This window comes from Ischnura elegans, chromosome 8 (assembly GCF_921293095.1).
Source record: "Ischnura elegans chromosome 8, ioIscEleg1.1, whole genome shotgun sequence".
In the NCBI taxonomy this organism is placed as follows: domain Eukaryota; kingdom Metazoa; phylum Arthropoda; class Insecta; order Odonata; family Coenagrionidae; genus Ischnura; species Ischnura elegans.
Genome location: NC_060253.1, coordinates 47,259,952 through 47,281,658, shown reverse-complemented (window position 1 = coordinate 47,281,658; position 21,707 = coordinate 47,259,952). Strand labels below are relative to the sequence as shown.

The 21,707-nt window shown below is 38.3% G+C and overlaps 1 protein-coding gene across 1 annotated transcript in view; it reads left to right on the top strand.

The window, feature by feature from the left end:
• LOC124163337 overlaps positions 1-18,219 on the top strand; it is a 48,535-nt gene extending 30,316 nt beyond the window's left edge. The window contains exons 9-14 of the mRNA XM_046540169.1: positions 2,416-4,188; positions 4,275-4,548; positions 10,333-10,608; positions 11,309-11,563; positions 11,665-11,982; positions 15,933-18,219. Of these exons, the coding sequence (XP_046396125.1) occupies positions 2,416-4,188; positions 4,275-4,548; positions 10,333-10,608; positions 11,309-11,563; positions 11,665-11,982; positions 15,933-16,215 (3,179 nt within the window). The 3' untranslated portion in view covers positions 16,216-18,219. The remainder of the gene's footprint in view (positions 1-2,415; positions 4,189-4,274; positions 4,549-10,332; positions 10,609-11,308; positions 11,564-11,664; positions 11,983-15,932) is intronic.
• The last annotated feature ends 3,488 nt before the right edge of the window (positions 18,220-21,707 follow it).

Below are 21,707 nucleotides of genomic sequence, written 5' to 3'. Positions count from 1 at the left end.
TCAACATCCATGTTTCCTCAAAATAAATCCTCTATCCTGTGGAAGACTCTTCACAATCCTGTTCTTGACTCTCTTATACAATGATTCTCTCATCATTTCTTTTTCATAAATGTCGTCTCTGCTAATGAAATTCTCTTCCCCATGCTCTGCAGTGTCCATTTTCCTCTATTTAACCTTCTTGACATGCTTAAGCTTGTGTCCATCCACTTTTATGGCAAGCCTCACATTCCTTGCCCTCAATGCTTTACAATACTACAATTCCATGTCATTTTCACAACTGCTAACATAATCTTACTAGTAATTATCAAATCCTCTAATCAGATGTAATTCCACTTTGAGTGCATTACCATAAATAATAACCGATTGTGAATTTTATCTCTTAAATTAATATTAGTTGCCGTAGCTAATTTTATTAGTACGGAGAATGCAAGTATTTTGAAAAACTACTTGCCATTAACTTCATAAAAAATCTTCATCTAGTCCACATGACTCGTACGGAGAGAGGCCCTTCAGGTTGTGGGCTTCGCTTAGGACCAACTCGAGAACATAATGCAGGAAGGCCTTTCACTTCTCTCATGGAACTGCCTATCTCAATCCCAGGTTTCAGGAAGGGCTAAAAATGTTTTAAGAAAATTACTTGTGAAAAGGGATTGAAATATCCAATATAAGAACTACTTTAAGGCTCGTACACACTGGCTATTTCACTCATGAATTTTCAGAAAAAAGACTAACTTCTGATCGAAAAGAGTGCTTTCACTTGGGAGAATTGCATCCAAAGAAACGTGTTTTAAACAACATGTTAATTCTCACTGTTGCCAAATAAGTGCGTATAGATTTTAAAAATGTCAGTAGAATTCCTTTTATTCATGGTTGGAGCTCCATGAATGAAAAAGTAATTAATCGTATTTCAAGGAGGAAAATGAACAGTTATCATTCATATGCCACACATTTTCCATAAAACTGCAGATCTCCTTGGATAGATTTTAAGTAATTTTGGGTGTACGGTAGGCACAATCTTATCGTATGTTAATGCTGTGGATTCTGTTGTGCGAAATCGCCACATCTAGGTATCCCAAGTCACGTAATCAAATATTTTGCTGAAGAAAACTGCAATTAAGTGGACTAACTCTCGAGGGATTAGCATGAAGACTGCCAGGCTCTGAGACGGCAATTAAACCTCTTACATAGCCGTATTTTTAGGCATGCAACTTAATAAAGTAGAATTTTTGAAAAACTATAACTCCTGAAAACCTGGTTAGATCATTCCGTCAGATTTCCAGATTATTAATCTTCTATTGTAATACGAATTGACCCTTCTTGAAATTTGCTCTAAATTGAGCACTTTTCTGTTTACATCACATTGTTAAATTTTAACATTTGAAGTTTTTAATGATCCTTTGGAATGATATCGTTAAGCAAAAAGCAAACAAAATAAAATTAATTTTTCTTTTAACTTAATTTTTTCATATACATACAATTGCTTTTATTTGAGCTTTGGGTTCAATGCACAGTCTTGAGTCTTATTCTGGATTTGAGTGCAAAACCATGTCCTTGCGAACTGAAGTGAAATGAGTCAATGTGGAATACAATCATACTCCCATTCACAATATGACAGAGGTGAATAAATGAATCTGTACTAATGGATGGAAGAGGAGTGAAGGAGATAGGAACATGCAGCTCAAAATGAATATAGAAAGCGCTGATTTGGATGATAGAAGATGGTATGAAAGATGTTTTATGACAAAAATCATGGGGTAAAAAATGTGGCCCGTCTTGAACTCTTACCTAAATTCCCCCAATGATATCCATGGTGTGTGCTATCCTGTGAATCTTTGCTCTCCTACTTGTGATCTTGTCTAAACTTCTCATGGGGAATGGCAGGCTGCCTTGGTTACGCATATTAGACACTCATGTGGGTCCATGATGTTCAGGTATTTTGTGTAATTAATCCCTGCCATAATCATGATCAACCCAAATGTCCTGGTAGCATAACTAGTACAGCACCTGGAATCATATGTAAAGGGTCTATGTTTGAGTCCCAGCAAGCCTCATTTTTACCCTCTGATTTCTGGCTGACACCATCTTCCATATCAGTGTTATTGCTGTCCATTTTATACATAATATAATGTATAATCTGGAGGAAAGTGATGAACCATAATTAAATAAGTAAGTAGATTTTAAAACATGGAAACTCAGAGGAAAAGGACACACACTCCCACTGAAACATTTGGTGAGTGTCCCTTTTTTTGTGTTTCTATGTTTTAAAATCTAGGTATTTATTTAAATTGCTGAGTTATTTTCTAGCCAGGTTAAAAAGAGAGACTTAAAGAAAGGTTAAGATTTTCTTGATGATACATAAATGGAGCTTGAAGGCTCCCTTTCATTGCCATTGCAGAATGTAAATAAATTTTTCAGACTTACCAGACGACCAATCTGAGATGAAGAAGGGATGCACTTGGGAATTAGAAGGAGCAGGTGTTGATGAAAGGATGCGGCGGACATTCGTGTATGAGGCTTTGAATTCATCAGATGAGTCAAATGATGACAGAGTAGTCTGTTCATCTGATTTGAGCCATCAGAACAAAGAACTGATTGGGTTCAATTTTAATAAGTCAGGGAAGCAGTTTGAAGAAGAGTGCAAGGAGGGCTGCAGAGATCTCCCAGCCGAGATCCCTCGGAGCACACTTGCCAACCAGAAGACTGAGAGTATGTCCTCTGGTAGTGCTCATGCTCTTGGTGAGGTGCCAAGTAACGTGAAAGGAATGTCTGTGGAAAATTCCCTCTCAGGGATGAATTCACCTCTCATTTGTAGTCAGTCAGTTGGTGTGTGCCTCAATCCAGTATGTGACACTTCTTATGTATGCAAAAAGATGTCAAACAATCAGCCCCGCAAAACTGCCTTGACAAAAGATTGTAAGGGGAAAAAAGAATTGGTTAAAAGGAGGTCAAAACTTCCAGTGCCAGTTTCCAATTTTTATGGGCGGCAAAAAAATGTGAGAGCCATTTTAGCTGCATATAATGAAATGATGACTGCCAGTCAACCCCCACCTTTGGTTGATTTTTCAATAAATTTGCCCGCAAAAAAGTTGAATAACACCTTTATTCTTCCGGAGAAGGCTCTTAAAGATTGCAGCGTTGGAGAGCAGAATAGTCACTCAGATGAGCTCTCTCACCAAGGCTTGGAAATAGACTCTTTGGAAAGTTCCTCCGGTGGGACGAGCCCCTTGTTGCAAAAGGGCATCATTCACAAGTACGATTCTGGATCAAAGACTCTGGAATATTGTATAGTTGAAGATGACACATATTTGAGAGATAAATCAAGGGCTTTGGAAATACTCAGTATCCCTGGTGGTATGCATGTGCAAAATGCTAAATCAGGACCAGAAAGGGTTAATGATGTTTCATTTCCTGATGACAGTGGTAAAGAGTGTTCTGAGGAAGCTTGCAGTGTTCCTGTCCATTTGCTAATGAAAAATAGTGACTCCAGCAGAGAAAACAGCTGTGGCTTTGGAGTCTGCAATGATTTAAATGGCAGCGGAAATAGCCCCAAAAGTCTGTATGAAGCTGCTACCTATATAAGCCCGGTTGCGAGAGAGGCCAGAGCATCGCAATCACCTTTCAGAGATCTAGATTACTGCCATGGTGAATCAAATGATGATTGGTCTCATCAAATTTCTGGAAATATCAATTCAAAGAATCCATCCCATGCCGTATTGAGTGAACTAGAAAATGTGCCTGACTCTCCTTTGGATATAAAAGATTTATCAGTTTCCTCTGAAATTCGTACAAGGAAACGAAAGAAAGGCAAGGGCAGGAAACGTTCTAGCCAAGAGCCAAGGAAGGGTGATCAGGAAAAAAGCAAAGGCGAAACAGCAAGCTGTCTTGAAAGACAACCATCCCCATTTCCCATTGCTGAAGAAATGGAGTGTTGTGGTGAGGGATTTGCAGTAGAAGGACCTGGTGATGTCCATAGGATGTCTAAAGGTTTCCTGCCTGTTATTCATGGAGAAAAAGATGATGACCCTAAAATTTGTTCAGACAATAGTGTTGAGAGAGTGACCGATTCACAGCACAAGTGGCTGAAGCTCATCAGGAATCTGAGTGAGTCAGAAATTGGTTGTGCTAAACCTCTACCAAAGGTCTTGGAGATGCATGCAAGCGAGGACATTGACCTTCCGCATCGGAGAGGTAATGAAACTTAGGTTTTACTCATTTTTTCTAATGCTGTAATGAAAATCATTTATCTTTCTCTGATGAAAATTTTCCCATGAAAGGAGTATCAAAGAAGTCAAGTACCTTTGGTTTGACTCTGAGTGATCGCAAGGCAGCAGAGAATCGTGTGAAAGCGAGGTTGTTTGGCAAAAATTGGCAGGAGAAATCAAATGTATCTTCAAGTGGTTTAACTGCAACTTACAGTCATAAGATGGTGACTGTTCCTTCAGCAAGAGCTCAGCCTGTGGTGACTGCTAGCATTCAAGGAAGACGGTCCTTTAGTCCAGTCATAGTGCAACCCAACCTTAAGCCTTCTCTGTCATTTCCATTCAAAAGGTCAGCCTCAATTTTTACTTTTTTTGGGCGTATCCTAAGCATCAGTTATTGGCAATGACTCATACCAGTATTCTCTGACTTCATAACAAGTCCTTGTACTCTTCAAAGAATTTTCTATCCATTTATTGTTCATTGTTTAGGAATTGCTTTAAACATTTAAAATGTCTGTAAAAATGTTCCTTTTAATTTGCTTGAAAAAGAAAATTATAAAACAATATTTTTTATTAAGGTTATAGATGGTGCTTTAAATACAGTATGAAAGTAATTTAGTATCCCAAACGACTTTTTTGACCATTGACCAGCCGAAATGGATGATATAAAGATGCATTTAAAAAAATTGATTTTTAGAGAAATAATAGTGCTTTTGTCTGCTTGGCAGATATATTGGTCTATTATGTTATGATAAATTTTGTTGAACAGTAGGTTGCTGAATCCCCTGCGTGGGGTGAATGTTGAATACGTCTCTATATTTTCACTGGAGGAACACAAATTTCGTAAATTAACTCCTTGTGATTCTCTGGGAAGGAAACTGTGAGCATAGTTTTTTCTTGACCTCGCTTGGAGTCACACTGGTTTTACCTAATTCAGGGCTCAGTATCAAGTCCTTAGTGGGTGACATGCCCTCTCTTTTTATATCCAGTCATAGTTTCCTTGGGTTTAGCATCACATCAATTTTAATAAATTGATACTAGAAAATGGGAGATCCATTTATTAATCATTAAATACTCAAGAGCACAGAAAGGAAGGTTAGATATTATGAAGATTTGTCTTCGAAGAACATAAAAATTCTTGAAATTCTCATCAAAGGCTGTGGACATGTTTCAAGAGATATCAATAACCGTGTAAAAATGCGCCTAGTCAGTTAGTATGGTAGGTGGATGAGATATTCATGAATTTTCATAATACCCTTAAGTAAGGTCATTAGTGCGACAGCCACATATCTTAATCCATGTGTGCTGAAAATTTGTGTCTTGAAAAATGATAGATAGTACTTCAAAGTCTTAATTTTAGCTTGGTATTTGTTCACAGGTTTAAACTACAATTTAAGGTATCATTATGCACTTTGCTCATGTTTTTGTGTGAAATGGCCAGTCAAAGGTAAAGGAGCTTGAGTTGTTTCCATAAAAATTCTGTTAACGTTGATATACTTCCTTAGGAAACTACTGGGATTATTATGGCCTCTTCAGTGCTAATGTTCCATTAAATTAAGAGACATTAAAAAAAAAGAATGTAATCTGTAAAATTTTTAATCGAAGATTATTATTTGCAAGACATTATGGAACCCAAACATTTTACATAATATACTGAAAAGGATGAGCCACAGGTGAAAGAAGTCTGTTGCTTTTTCTCAGATCTAATTTAGCATGTCCACTGTGGAGCTGGATTTTCTTTCCCTAGTTCAGGCTGCAATGGGACCCACCGGTGGGTCATGGGTATACTTCAGTAAGCACCAATCCATTAATACCTCATCTCAAACCCTTCTACATTGAACACTGGGTAATTGTTTCTTATTATCTCTCTGAAGACAGTTTCAAGTTGACATAATCCTCCAGATGGTCATACCATGAGAGCAACATCAACATTTATCTTTATGACGTATATGCACTTCTTGAAGACTTCTTCATAAATACATGAAAATAACTCACTACTCCAGCAGTATTTTAAGCAAAATTCACTTAGTCCAATTATTGTAGCGGAAAATTAGCTGTAACCTCTGAATCCTTGGAAATAAACCAATTGACTTCAAATCATGATCACAGTTAGAGAATATGCCACCAAACATTAATGACATAGTAACGACTGACTCCTGCAATCTAAGGGTGGGTTTTACCCCTTCTTAGGTGTGTGTTTTTTTTTTCGGTGTAGAAAATTGGTGAAAGACCAAATTTCAAGAAAATATGGAGTACCGTATAAGCACGTGTAAGAGGCGCACCTTTTTTCCCAGATATTGCAGCCGAAAATGGGGGTGCGCCTCTTACACAAACTTCTTATCTTCCCCCCCCCCTCCCCTTCGCCGGTTGCAAGTTCAAGGGGAACTGAGTGGCCTTGGTTTTCAGCGTGAGTCAGTCATCTGAAACCCTGGGTCAAAATCAAGCGGCAGGCAGGGGAGTTTCTCCCTTAGTGACGTATTTTTAAAATGCTCCTGTTTGAATTTCTTGCAAGCATCGCGCCGTCACGTCGGTAACCCAGAGGTGAACATTGAAAAGATCGCGCGGGGTGATTCGCTCCGAAGCGCGCGCTAAATTTATTGCCACGAGTGGGCATCCCGCGGCATTTATACTGCATATAGTAATATTGGTGTCAAAACCTGTGGTTGAAAAAATTCGAACGAGTGTGCTCATTGTTGGACTTAATGGTGGATAGAAGAAATCGGAAATGCTTATAAGTGAAGAGCGCTGAAGGAGAGGTCGAGGGGAAGAGGGCTCCCTCCCCTCCGTATTTAAAGCTACAAGGCTATAAGCGAAGGAGCAAGGGAATAACACGTCCGATCTTGCATGTGACGTCGTTGCCTTTAAAGCGAAGGGGCGAAGGCGCAGCAATGTGATATACGCAGTTTGCGTTGCCTGAGTTTCCAGTCCGTCTTGTCTTGTTTGAATGCGCTTATGCTATGCTTGTATCTTCCGAAATTGTGCTGTTTGGACTATGTTGAAAATTAGTAGCCTTATTTTAGCTATAAATCTTTGTGTCAATCAATTAGAACTCAAAAAACTTAAATGCTGTAAGATATACGTCGCGTTAGGTTTAATTCTTTTTAGAACCTCGTGCGTGTCATACAATTGCTGAAAGATATCGAGATATCTTCGAGCTCAGAAGGTGACTCACGTAGCACTTGACCTCCAGAAACTCGGGGAATTGAACCTGGTAGACCGAAAAAGGTCAGTTGGTGGAATGGGGTAGGGATGAAACACGTTTCCATTTTTCCCCTGTAACTTGATATTTTCCTGTGGAATCTCGGAAAGGAAAAAAACGGCAGAGGCATTAGCTGATGGAGAGCCGAGTGTAGTTCCGTTAGGCCCCTTGCACACACAGCGATGCTTGCACACACGCCGGATTTTTACCGGTCAAACGATACGTTGCTAAGTTTTTGAGCCGGCGTCGGCGATCCACAGTGACAATAGCCGGCAGCTAACCGGCATTTTGCCGGTGCCGGCGTGTGGTCGGTACGTGTGCAAGCTCCAATGCTCTCCCATTGTTCACTATTGGAATGTGGACGGCCGATATTTTACCGGCCGTCCAAAATCGGTGCGTGTGCAAGGGGCCTTAAATCTACGACGTGGTTATTATCCTACGGCGCTGAGATTGCCCCGATTGTTGTTCAATCTCTTGGGAAAGCTCATGCCATTTGCCTGTCGTGTTTTGCCTTGAAATTTTCCACGGCTGCAATTCTATTGCAATACTCCTGCGAGAGCTTTTAAACAAAATTGTTCGTGAGTAGGACAAGCAACGTAGAGCGATGGCGTATGCAAAGAGAGGATCGGAACTCTTTCTACTCCCTTTTATGCCGCCGCAGTTATCAAAATTTCCTCTTTCAAATAGTACTGAAAGAGGACATTTCGATAACTGTCGAAATTCCAGGCATACGTCTGCAACACCGCACGATAGGATAAAAAAAATGTCGCAAAATTTTTTTTTCTTTATAGCTTCGATCCTCAAAATAGGGGTGCGCCTCTTACACAAGCTTATACGGTACATATAAATTTTTCTGATATACCTTTATGCCTACTTATACCTTTTTAGTTTTTCAAGATTGAAAACTTTACTACATTTTTTTTTTTTAGAAAAAACAGTTTTCAAGTGTTTTTTCATGTATAACTAAAACACTGCCTTAGTATTTCATAATAAAATGGTGCTGACAAACCAAGCTCCTAACTCAAGTTTTTGCTGCTACACACTTTCTACAATTACAATTTATTACTAGTGCATAGTGGTCCTCTTTGGTACCAGTAAAATATTTAACATGAGAACCTCCATAACAATTCACATATATCAATGTACAATGCTTCTTATGAAAGTTGAGTTCAACTAAGTGCATAAGAATGTGACCATATTTTCGTTCAATGTTTAAATGCTAAGTGAATTAAAATTTATGTATAAATGTAAATTAAAATATATGTGCCAAAGAAGTTTTATGTTCATGCACTAGGAATGAACGGATCGAGGATTATTTTCCGACCCGGATTCGGATCGGATCCTTGATTTTCGGAGCCGAATCTTCGGATATTTTCAGACCCAAATGCATTTTCAAATTCCTGCTAAAAATGATAACTATTCAAGTTTCTTCTGGGTACATAGAATCAAAGGAATGCTTTTTAGATTTACATACACATTTTAATATTTTTACTGGTTAAAAATAATTTTTATAAGCTTTCAAATTATTTTTTTTATGATATAATCTTTACACGCTCAGGATCTAAACTGTTACGCTTGCGTTTGGAAATGAAAATAGGTTTCAGTCTTCCATAAGATAAGATAAAACATTCACTGAATTATTCTTCACATAAGTTTTCCCCCAAATTTTGTCATTTTCTCATCTCATACCGACTTGTGTTTCACCCGCAAATGCTTCAGTTGTGGTGAGGTGGATTTTGTACTTCCTTGCGATAGTTTCACGTCACAGTGCACGTACATGTTTCTCTTTGTGTCTATAAAAATGTTTCTACACAATGAATGACATTTTTATCGGTATAACATTAAATTAAATTGCAACTGCAGTATCTGCAACACAATTAACAATGATTAGAACAAAATTAGTGTCACGTGTGGCGAGTTGCAGGAACAAAACGAGATGAACGCTCAGCGCATCTGCTTCATTTGCCAAAACATAAATTTTAAATTTCGGATCCAGATCCGATGCCTTCAGCAAATTTGGATCCAAAGTATCTGATGAAGTTTTCCTGGATATTGTACAATTACGTATTCCACTTCTTTTTTACAGAGCGCAACCCGGGTTTCGATGAATTATCATCATCTTCAGGCGCAAATTAATTGAATTATTAATTGTAGATAATGAGAATTCATCGAAACCCGGGTCAGGCTCTCTAAAAAAGAAGTGGTATAAGTTATTGTGTAATATCCAAGAAAACTTATAATGGAATACCACAAAGTTAATCATTAGTTAGTGAATTTTATCCAATGAACGGCAGTATCTGCGGATATTTGGATCTGAGGTATCTGATCCAACTATCCCTAATGCTAACTGAAAATTCTCAATTTTCTTATGCCTTTAAATATGTTCTTGGACAAAGTTCAAGCACTGTATGGATAAATATTCAAAATGTGCATATAAGTTTTCTTTCTTTATTGCTGGCTGGAATTTTTCTTTATTGCTGACTGGAATTTTCAAACTCTGTAAATTTGTAAAATATGGCTGTATGAGAGCAAAGTTTTTTGTATAATATTCTTCAACATATGCCTTTTTATGCAAAACTTGCAAAAACTCTATGAAATATTGACAAACACCATGAAATTAAGTTCAAAAAGTTGCTACCTGTAAGCATCACATGGTACTATTCAGCATTGATGTGCAATGCACCATGAATCAACTCTTTCAGTCGAAATCCTTGTAAAAAATACAATGATCATGTGTTAATATTCATGGGAGAGCTAATTTACAGTGAGATTTCCTACTTCATCTATTCCCTTATGCTTCCATTCTATAACAAATCTTACCTTATCTCCATGACAGTTTTTGAAGCCTAGACCTTTCCATGTTTTAGCATCATCTTGATTTGTGCTACATCCTAGGTGTATTGCTAATGGCTATGCTTTGGATTGCTTTTTTAGGCTGAGTGGTAAGGATGAGTCGTTGCCTCGATTGCCACCTCCTTCTCGCCAGTCCACTTATGACCCATTCAGTCGGGCTGAGATGCAGCTGCAAGAGCTGCTCTCAGATGGCACAGCTAGGAGTCACAGCTCACTTGCTGCCCCGAGCTGCAAAGAAGCAGTCCAAAATGGTTCCCTCGAGAAGCTGGAAAATATCTCAGCCAAGACCAATGGAAATAATGAAGTAGATCGCCACTGCATCGAGAAACAAGCGAAGGAAATAGAGCTGCCAGACATGTGAGTTAATTAGTTTCAAATTTTTATGCATTGTCAGAGGATAAATATGAATGAGGCTTCTAAGGCAAAAAGAACTGCAATTTTCATTGAGTTTTCTCAAGATGGCACTACACACAAATGTGATGAAGTTAACCTCGCTGCATACATATGCTGACACCGTATCGAAGTGTGGAACTGCCATCTTTATATATGTGTATTTTACAGTCACTCCTGTTGGTAGGATTTGTATGATTGGGAGAGATTTTGAGAGCTGAAGAACAAAGTAATAGACAGGAATTTTATTTTCAAGTTCATAACATTAGCTATTCATTAGTGCTGTGCAGGCAGGGATTTTTTAATCCAAAGGAAATCAAGTCAGAACTTGAAAAAATATGTTGAATCTTGGAATTGCATGACAGTCATAAATCTATGTACTAATCAACCACCATCTAGGTTGAAAGGTGTAAGCGGTCGCAAGGAATTCTTTTGATTGTTATAAATAAATATATGATGAACATTTAAGGCATTACATAATTGGAAAAAGTATATGAAATCTAAGTTACAATTCTACTGGACATATTTTCATTACTCGAGAGACTCCAACTAGAAATTCATCATGGTAGTTTTTTCAAGGAAAGGTTCTGCACATCTTTGTAGCTCTCCCTGCTATTGACTTAGCTGTATATTGACACAGTGTTTTTGTGTGTTCATTCATTTTAAGATTCACTGAGACAAGTACGCAACTGGACTTTGAGATGCCAAGCGTAACTAGGAGCAGGGATCGCAGTGTCAACACCAAGAGGCGTGCGCTCAAGCCCACTCCACAGAACATGGGCATAGAGTTGATTCGAAGGGACAATTATGCGGGGCTGTCAGCATCACCCATGGAAAAGAGCACTGGGAACATATTTGAAGATGAGGAAGTGGAGCAGATCACTTCCATCATGGACTTGGGATTTTGCATCCCTCATCTGAGGTGAGTTTCTATATTTTATGAGCCGTTACGCTTTTTTAGTGAGGAGAGCATGTTTTCTCATGAGAAATTCACCCAATCACCCCCAATTTTATTCTTTGCAGCCAAGGGGGTGTGCAAGCACGGGATGAGATTGAATCAATCCACCAGAGCATCAATCTAGTGGCTCTGGGTCTCTCCAACTTGTCAGCTGCTTCCCCACGCTCCATGGCTGATAAGGACAACAACAATGGGCAAGAGGAGGAGGGCAAGAGAGGGGGAGGCTCATTGGGTGACTCTGACTCAGAGGGAGGAGGTGAGCGGGTACCCAAGGCACCATTGGCTGGGAGAGCGCCTGCCCAGCAGGCATCATCGCATGAGAGTCTGACTGGCACACAGCCGCTGATAGTTGGCAAGCCCAGTGTTGATTCTGCTTATAGCAGGTATGAATTTGATGCCCTTGTAATGCGTATGAGCAAAATACGATAATACTTACTTGACTTACCTTGCAAGACCATCACTGGCACTTATAGCCACCCCTTTCCAACTCTGCTATCTTCCTGTGTTCGTCATTCTCTGGTGGTTTTCTTTTGCATCGTGTGCTGCGTTTTCTCATTGTGCAATCATTTAAACGATCATGTGATATTGATCATTATGGCAGCCAATAAAAGAAGGAGGAAAGTGTAAAGTATGCAGGACATAGACCATAAGATAAGTAAGGCCTGTGTCACAAAAAAGTATAAGATTTCTCCAAGTACTTTATCAGGAGGCATAAAAATCGAGAAGAAATTGAAAAATCAAGTGTGCATGTGACTTTTGGAGCTCGTAAAAAAAAATTGCTTTTCTAATCATGGAGATCCTATGTTTCAGTTGCCCCTAATAAAAAAATTCCAGCCTCCAAAATCCCACTTCCTATTTCCTTACCTCAGCTTCATGTTGCTTTTCCCAAAATCCAAGGCAATTATTGGCTTTTCCATTCAGCCCACTTTCTTCCTTTCTTTGTGTTCTGTGTTTTACTCCCCAACGGTCAATTCCATCTTCTCCTCTTGGCATTGCCAAATACAGCTCACTGACATTGCTTACTAGTGACTAGTTTTGATGATGGTGATGATCAAAATGCAATTCATGGTTTTTATAATTATTGCACCCGAAAGCTCTAACAGAAATCTATTCTTAATATCTGAACACTTGTTCCTTGGCTATGAATAGGTAGTGAACTTCCACAACTGTCATGCAGTTAGCAAAACCCACATCTGAATTATGTGAGGCATCTCATAAAACAAAGAAGTTGTCAAGCATTCACCGATCGCATTGTCTTGGGGTTGAAAATAAAATAGGTAATATAATTACTTATTATTTGTTACCATGGAACAATGTGAAATCGAAAGAGCCACATATAGCTCGCAAGCCGTAGGTTGCCGACCCAAACTGATGAACTAAATCAGATAGAGAAGAGTTGAAAAGTAATATGTGCCAAGTGTTATATGTATTCAAATTCTCAGGGTGGTAATTCAACCACAGATAATTATTTTGATGTGTAGAGTATTATATGCTTATCTTAAGTGAGGAGTGTATTCACTCAGACATAAAAGTGGGTTGAGAGTGAAGATTCCGTGGAGGGTGGAGAGTATTAGCTGAGGCAAAGAGGTGGGAACGAACCAGTGAGAGAGCTGTATCAGATATAGCAGTCACCGGGTACCCACCCCTATTGTAACGTGATTGGGGAACTACAGGGCCCCTCTATGGGAATGACGGGGCCCACCACTAGCGAAACCATGACTTAGGGTATCTACAGAAAAGAAAAAAATTCCCTATGAGGAAGGAAATTTCTATGATTTTTCATATATTATGGAGTAAGATGACAGTGAGAGAGGAAGTTAGTTCCCCCATCCTCTTTGGTTGGCAGAATGGAGGGAGACCACCCAGCTGGAAACCCGAATAGCCTTTTTCGGACTGTAAAAAATTTTGTAGAAGCAGAATAAAGTGCTGATTGCAGAAATCCTTTGCTTCGCTTCCAATCATAGTGAATCTTCATTGCCTATCTCTTCTTCAAACTCTCTAAAATTCTGTGCGATTCAAAGTTTCACATCATATCAGCAAAACTGTGCTGCAATCCCTTAAATTTGTTTAAATGAATGGCTTAACTTGGATGCAGATTACCCTCAAGGGCTATGTACTATGCAAATTTTGCGACGCAGCATATGCTTCCTAACTAATCTGATCCCATGCAGTGCTTTTATCGTAGGTATATAAACCGCCCAGGGTTATTTTATTTGGAGGAACTGAAGATTTTGTACATTAGGTAAAATATTTTTATCATTGCAATCGCTTTTCAAAAAAATTCTCAGACTATGGAGGGGTGAACTAATGTGCCTGATCCTTTGGGTACGATTCTAGGCAGAAGGTTGATGGAGCTTCAGCATTCAGTAGTAGAGAGCAATTGAAAAACTTCTACCATCCCGTCAACTGGATGCGCCCAATCACACAGCAATGGAGAGTTGGGATGTGGGTAAGGGGTGGAGTTCACTCAGTCTTTGGGGCGTAGCAGTGTCAGGTGGTTTGCACGAGTACATCATGTCCAAGAAATGTAAATCTTTGGACCTTAAAACCAAAATTAAAATTATAGACGAGTGTGAAAATATCAGGACTTCAAATACTGATATTTGGAGGTGGTTTGGTGTTTTGTCATCTATAATATTCACAATTTTAAAGAACAAAGGTAAAATTAGTGCAGCAGTGGCCGAACTAGGAATGCCTAGGAGCCAAAAATATTTGCGGCAAGTGGAACACCCTCAAATGGAATCTGCACTATTCAAGTGGTTTTGTCAACAAAGGTCTGCAGGACTGCTCATAAACAGTGTGATGTTAAAGACAAAAGCTGAATACATTACCAATGGGGAGAAATATCTTTGACCACTGAATCATGCCATATTTTAGTGAATCTTTTGTCCAATTTTCCCAACTGATTGACATACCGGTTAAACATTCGATAACTCGACAAAATTGATATTGTCGGCATGATGTATTGCAAAAGTATCCAAAACATTCCACCTCATACCAAGTATATTAATGCTGACTAGTTACGCTGTTTTTACAGCTTTCTTTGGCAATAAAAAATATAAGATTGGGAATAAGTCATCAAAATTGGGGGAATTAATATTTTATAAAATTGAAAATCCCCTGTTTCTTTGTTTAAAGATGTTGATACTCAACTTCATATATTGTGCCTAATGAAGACTCTTTAACTGTTTAACTTTGTTAAATACCACGCAAACAAAAGAAAAACTGTAAATACGAACGATTATGAGACTTCGGTTGGTTTATTCAACACCTTCAGATACAACGAGTTCGGTTTTGGAAGTAATTTCCGAGGCATTATGAGCACTCGTTAAACCAGGTGTCTACTGTATTTCTCTGGCTGTTCATCCAAGGCATGGACTGTGATGACTCATATGTATGCAGCAAGACATTATACATTATGCAGCCAAATTAAGCACTTGTTAGATCGATATCCTTCCCACCTTTGTTTTAAGTTTTTAATTTTTACTTTTCACAGAAAAAGAGCTGTTATTGTATGTTAGTTGTGAACTTACAAAATTTGAACATGGCGAGACTGCGGCATCATAAAGTTTTCTTCTTGATGTCATAGTTATTCATTGAATTTTGAGGAATTCATAGTTCATATCTAAATATGTATCTCAATATATTTTCTAATTTGTAATCAATAAAAATGAATGTGTGAACCAGGGCTTCAGGTTTTACTCCAACTCTATGTCAAAAGAACCATCATTTCATGTATCCACCAAGCCTACTCTTGTATTGGTGTCGTCACCACTCATTATCAATATTTTAATTTAATAGGCTTTCAATAAAAATAAGGATTGGAGGAAAATGGAAACAATATGCTGTGAAATCTCTCATATATGGACTCTTACGGTCCTCGAAAATGTGTCTGTAAGTTTGAGGTGTCCGTAATTCAAAGGTGATGGAAAGAAAACCTTATTTTTATGCTTAATATTACCCTGCAAGCATAATAGTGTTGGAATTTAAGCCAGTTGAATGAATCCTTTTATTTAAAAAAACTCAATTTTTTAGAGATTGGTCAGAAAACCCTTGGCGAGTAAAATTGTGTCCAAATAGTGTCCATGTCCATAAGTGGGAGAGTATGTGTGCTGAAGGTTCTATCCTTTTATAAATGCATATTCATCTGCGGGGGAATTGATTACTGTCCTTAAGTCAGAGGCGACCATGAACAGAGGTTTCACTGTATTTTATTTTACCCTCTTCTAATAAAATGTAGCTTAATTATCCATTAGCAGCATTCGGATCAAATTTTAGGAATCGTTCTTTGTTGCAATGAATATTGGTCATCAGATTCCTCTGCACCTTTCAGTCTCAACAGGCCAGCATTCCGCACAATTGAGCAGGCCAAGGAAGCTGCAGTGGTGAGTGCATTTGACCTTCCACACCATGGCAGCTCATCGTCGGAAGGTGAGAACGAGCATGAGTGGTCCGATGGAGAAGGGGGTGGCACCTTAAGAGGTAGCCGCTTGAATGCCGAGGCCAACAGCAACTCAGTCAAGTATGCCAAATTCTGCCACAATTGTGGCTCCAAGTACCCACTGTCTGAAGCCAAGTTCTGCTGTGTTTGCGGGGCGCAAAGGCTGGCTGTTTGACGGCAGGATTTGGGTGCCTGCCATTGGCCCAGAAATCCTTGCAGTGAGCACCTCATGTTCTGCTCTGTCGACACTGAAACCATCCCCTATTACCATGGGCACAGCTTGAGGCTGACCAATCGACCCTGTCATTTGCCCCCACTGCCACCACACTCGTTTGCTATGCCCATGACGAGGGCCCCCTTCCCGCCTCTCCCCCCATTCCCTCCCCACAACCTCTTCACCCTCTGAATTGCATTCCCCTCTCTCTCCAAAAGTGCCTTCTCTTTATTCATAGAAATTTCAAGTGGATGTCCATTGGGTGCTTTTTTGTGTTGACATTCTATTTTGTATCTATTTTTTTAAGAACTTCAAAAGCATAGCTGTGTGGGATGTGAGTGGTGTGGAGTTACCTACCCAACCTTTGGTGCTTATACTTTATATATTCTCTAATATATAATTTTTAATGAATTTGAACTCTTAATGGCTTGCTTACAAGTATGCATATTACACATTTAGTGTATGTGCAATAACAGACAGTCAGTGTCATTACTCCTGGCTTCATTAATTTTAATTGTACTTAACATGTTTACCATTATATTTTGCCATTAATGCTATTTTTGTACTGGTAATTCCGTCAACATTCTTGATGTGGATTCTGTCCTGTTTTGAGTCATTGCTGTATTAAGTCAGGTGCGCACAATTATAAAGTATTAGATCTAATCTGGTGGTGACAAAGTGTCCCATTTTTGATAGCTTGTATTGTGAGCATGAAGTCTGTACACAAAGGGGAATTTAATGTGTTTCGTGTGATAAGAGTTGTGAAGTTCTCAATGAGAACTTGAATAATTGAGGTCCATGGTGAAACTAAGGGTCCATTTTTAACCAAGTTTCATAATCCGTCCAATGATTGTTGAATACTGAGTCACTATTATTGTTGTCTCATCTTGCCTGCGTTTCAATCCTATTTGAAACTTGCCTATCCATATCCCATTTTTCTGCATCGGCAGCGATGATTTCATGGCAAATGAGAGGCAGAGGAAGGAGTGCTGACTGTGAATAAAAGAAAATCCTCTGTCAGAGGCTTTCGAGTCATTGATGTGCCTCTCCTTATGAAAGCATTTTAGCCTCTGCTACATTTTTTAAAGCCTTCAGCCATTCAGACTTTACAGGGTTGTGCCTTACGGAGGTAATTTTAGTACTTGCTGTTTGAATCTCACCTCATATTTATTCTTTATACATTAAGGTAGAGACTGTGGTCAAATGTGTCAGGCATGACATTCTCATTTCATTCATAGAATCTCCCTCATTTATTCCCAATGTGAGGAAAAAATCTGATTTGCCTTTGGAATGGAATAGTATCGATGCATGTTCCAATGTAAGTCTTTGTGAAAAATATGTGCACTAAATTAGTCTATGGAAAATAAATTCTATCACACATGTATGGTTGGGAAACATTTGCTGATGTTCTATGCTTGACTTTCTCCTGTTTTGGGGAATAAGGAAGGACTTGTCATTTTTTTAAATTGAGAGGGATTTCAAGGCTACCCTTGCTCTTATACTCAAAACCCATCTGATTTGATAGTAAAACAAGGAAATATTAATATGTTAACTCCTTATTCACCAACTGATGTGGTATCTTAATGTTTTGTAGAATTGGTCAGCCATTGATTGCTCAACAGAAATTTACTTGCGTACGATAGTGTCTGACAGATTTCTTAACTGATGACTGCTTCCTTGGTATCTGGAATGATTTGTTTTTAATATTTGCATATCCTTCATTATCCTGAGTTTAACTTGAAGCTGTGATAATGTTTGGGATACTGAGTAGTTGTATGGTATTTTAACTCAATTAATTGTTAAGTAGCATGGTAATGTGCCATACACTACGGTTCAATGAGTTAGGAACAAGATGTCCTGGACAGAGGAGAGAGAAATTGGGCTCTGATGCATTCTGGGAGTAATTTCTTATGTGTGCCCATGGCGAATCTAATTCCATAGTGTTTCTCCATTTCATTTTTGTCCTTATAAGTCATGTTCAATTTTCTCCTTCAGTTGTTTAAACCTTGACTGCTTACAATCCTTGACCCTCTCTTCACTTACCTTTGTGATATGCATGCAATGCGAAGTTTTACATTTATGTCAGGTTGTTTTATTTTTGTCATTTTCTCTGCGTCACAATCCACGTCTCATGTAGATATTTTTTTAATCCAATGTTTTTGAGTTGTAATAGTTGTGACTACAGAACAAGATTCTTTTAGCAGAATGGTCAAGCCATATTAAATGTCACTTTTATTTTTGTAAATCCATATTTCTTTAATTTGATGTTAGTGCTGGGTGTTTTTTTGTGTTGAGTCATAATTTTTTACTGTTGCATAAATAACTTATTGAATCAATGTGGGCCTAATCACGGGTTTTGAAAGATAAGTCATTAACTCATCAAACTACTGCTGTACAAGGGACCACTTCTTGCCGACCATTCCCAAATTATATGATTCCATACCCTCTTTTGCATTTGTGTCAGTTGTGGCTGTTTGCTGGTGAAGAAATCCTTGCAACACACCCCTTGTGGTGTAAGCCTTTATTCCAGGAATGACATTTCTCTCTGCAACTTGTGCATAGTTGTCATCTTTAATTGAGTGATGTTAGCAATAATATGCAGCAATTTTGGCTATTATTTTGTGTACCAAGTATATTTTTACCAAAATGCCAAATTTTTTTGGCTTGCATTTGTGTGCAGTTGTTTGATATTATTTTCTTAACAATAATAAACCTAATGCATAAAAAATCTTATTTATTTGATTTCAGCCCTCTTTAGCCTTGAATTTTAAATGACGCATTGAGATTTATCGAAAGAAATAAATTGCTTCCTTTAATATAAAGATGGTCATATAACACAGTTCTGATAGCACTTAGAGTTTGCTACTCAAGGTGTAAAGCAGTTATGCAAATGACACCTACAAATGATTTCAAACTTATTTATGATCTCTGTTCACACGCAAATGCAAGTGATAGCAGATGAGTCTCCCATTAGAAAACAGTGGTGTGAAGAAAGTATGCCTTTTATGAATACAGTTTTGGATGCAGCAAGCACCACAGAAAGAAAAAAAAGAAGAGAATGATGGCCAGCTCGTTCCATATGCCAAGACACACCACATGGATTTTGTTTGTGTTTGAAGGATTTATCGTGATTTGAACCCTGTTGGGGTTTTCTGTGACTCGATAGTGTGCCTTATAGGTGTTGCTGTATTGCTATTGCTAGCTTACCAAAACTCCAATGAAAATATTTTTCTCTAACCAATCCTTGATGAGTTCTGTCGTTACTGTCTACAAAAATTATGGGAAAGCTATTGAGAATTTCACAATAAGCTTAATTTCATATACACTAGAACAGTAACAAGAGTTTTGGGCATCATTAAGCTTATCATGAAATTCTCAATGCTCTAATAGCTTTTCAGAAATGTTTGTAGACAGTGACGACAAAACTCTTCAAGGATTGGTTAGAGAAAAATACCACTCCAAGGTATTGGAAGGATTTTCAATATTTTCGCAAGGTAAAATGAATGAATATTAATTGAATTAAGTGTCATTTACGGACTTACTTGCATAAAATAATATTTGCTTCATCATATTGTTAAGTGTCATCAAAATTTGTAATTTTATCTTTAAATCATCATAATCAACATTGTATTTTCAGAGAATTGAAGTTCAATTTTCAACTCCTTCAATATAACAGGTTAATGGCTGAATAGGGTGGTTTCCTATCTTTTCTAAATTGCCCAAATCGAAAGATTATTACTCCTGGAGTACGTATTTCACACTTTTAGATTTTTAAATTACGATTTCTATTTTTTGCGATTAAATGAAAAGAGAAAATTTTCAAGCGTGGGAAAACGCGACAGTATGAATTGGTATGAGTGCTGGGTAAAGCCATGTGACATCATTCTGGTTTTGGCTGCGGCCGTGTGAGGCCACCTTGGTGCGAGGCTATGAGCACTGCTACAATGCAGGCTGCTAGCAGGTAGTGCTTGGCTTGAATAAGGATTATTAATACCTTATCAAACGAAGAAAACTTTCTGATCATAGGCAACTTTAATAGGTGATTACTAAGAGATGTTTCCCTGAGCTCTGTGCCTCATGCATACATTGGTAATCTCAGATGATGTAAAACCCCTGACTACTCTTATAGTATCTAGGCACCTGTGACATCACGTGGAGTGGCATCGCATGGGCGCCAATCTGGCCTTTTTCAAATGAGGTTAAAATTGACCATTAATATTTGTCTAAACTGTAATTTATAAAACTAACTACTTTGTATATTGTGAATACACTAAGGTTGGGTAAGGAATCGTATTCAATGCCTTTTGCTTTCTTTGATGAAGGAAACTACCCTATTTAACTTTAGATAACTTGTAGAAGGAGTACAAAGGAGTGAATAAAAAATAAACTCTTGGAAGTGAATGGAATAAGCCATACAATTTCTCAAAGGAGACCATTTAAGAGCACAAAAATTCCAGAGGGAAAAATAATTTGTATTGATGTGGATGCCAAAGCTAAAGACAGAAGCCAGAACCAAAAATGCTAGTCTTTATCATAGACAGTTGAGATAGTCCACTGGTCAGTCCAAGGGCATTTTCTTGAATGAGGTAACTATTCCTGCGCTCTGCTACTTTTCTGCATCCAGCAGAATGGGGTGCAAAGCAGGAAACCTGTTTTTATGTTGAAACAGCTGTAATATTGGATCAAAAAGTACTTTTTCGCAAGCTAATGTGTTTTTATTGGAAAAATCTACCAATGGTGCAAAATTGGTGTATTTTTTTGTCACTTCCCATGTATATGGAAGGAATAGTATCTACGAGGGATTTCTAAGCAGTGCGGGAGTAACCTGGAAAATGAACTCAGCTCTCCATAGAATGTTCCAATCCAAGGAAGTGCTTTCATTTGCAACCTGTTATCATCCATGATTTGTCGAGATAGAGAAAACCTTAAAGGGACCCTTCAATCTCTTGCCCTAAAATCTCGCATTTGGCTACCATAATCTCCTCACGATGTCTGTCAAAACGCAGTAATTGTCAAAATGTGCCAAGGAAAAGCTTAAGCTACTATTCTGCTAAAATTGTTTTGCAATCTGTATGGACAGCTGATGCAACCAATTGGAAACTTAATTCGAAACATCAGCATTTTAGTTCATATCGTTTAGGTGTTCAGTCACCCCTTTTACCTCAAGTGTTGGAATCTATGGATGGAATCCACACTTGTGATTGGGGAGTTCTTGCATGTGTTTGAGTCAGAGGAGCCAAATTCCTTTTGCTGCCTCCCAGACCAATATAATGTACCAACATGCTAGATTTATATGTATTCTCCATAATGGTTACATGCCCATGCAATTTCTTTCTCTATTCGTACAAGTAATATGAAATTGATGTCTTCCCAGATGCCTTGCTTGCACTTGTTCAGAGGGTCTAGATATGGAGGTGTAAAACGAATTGGTAAATTTCCATGTGTCAAAGGCA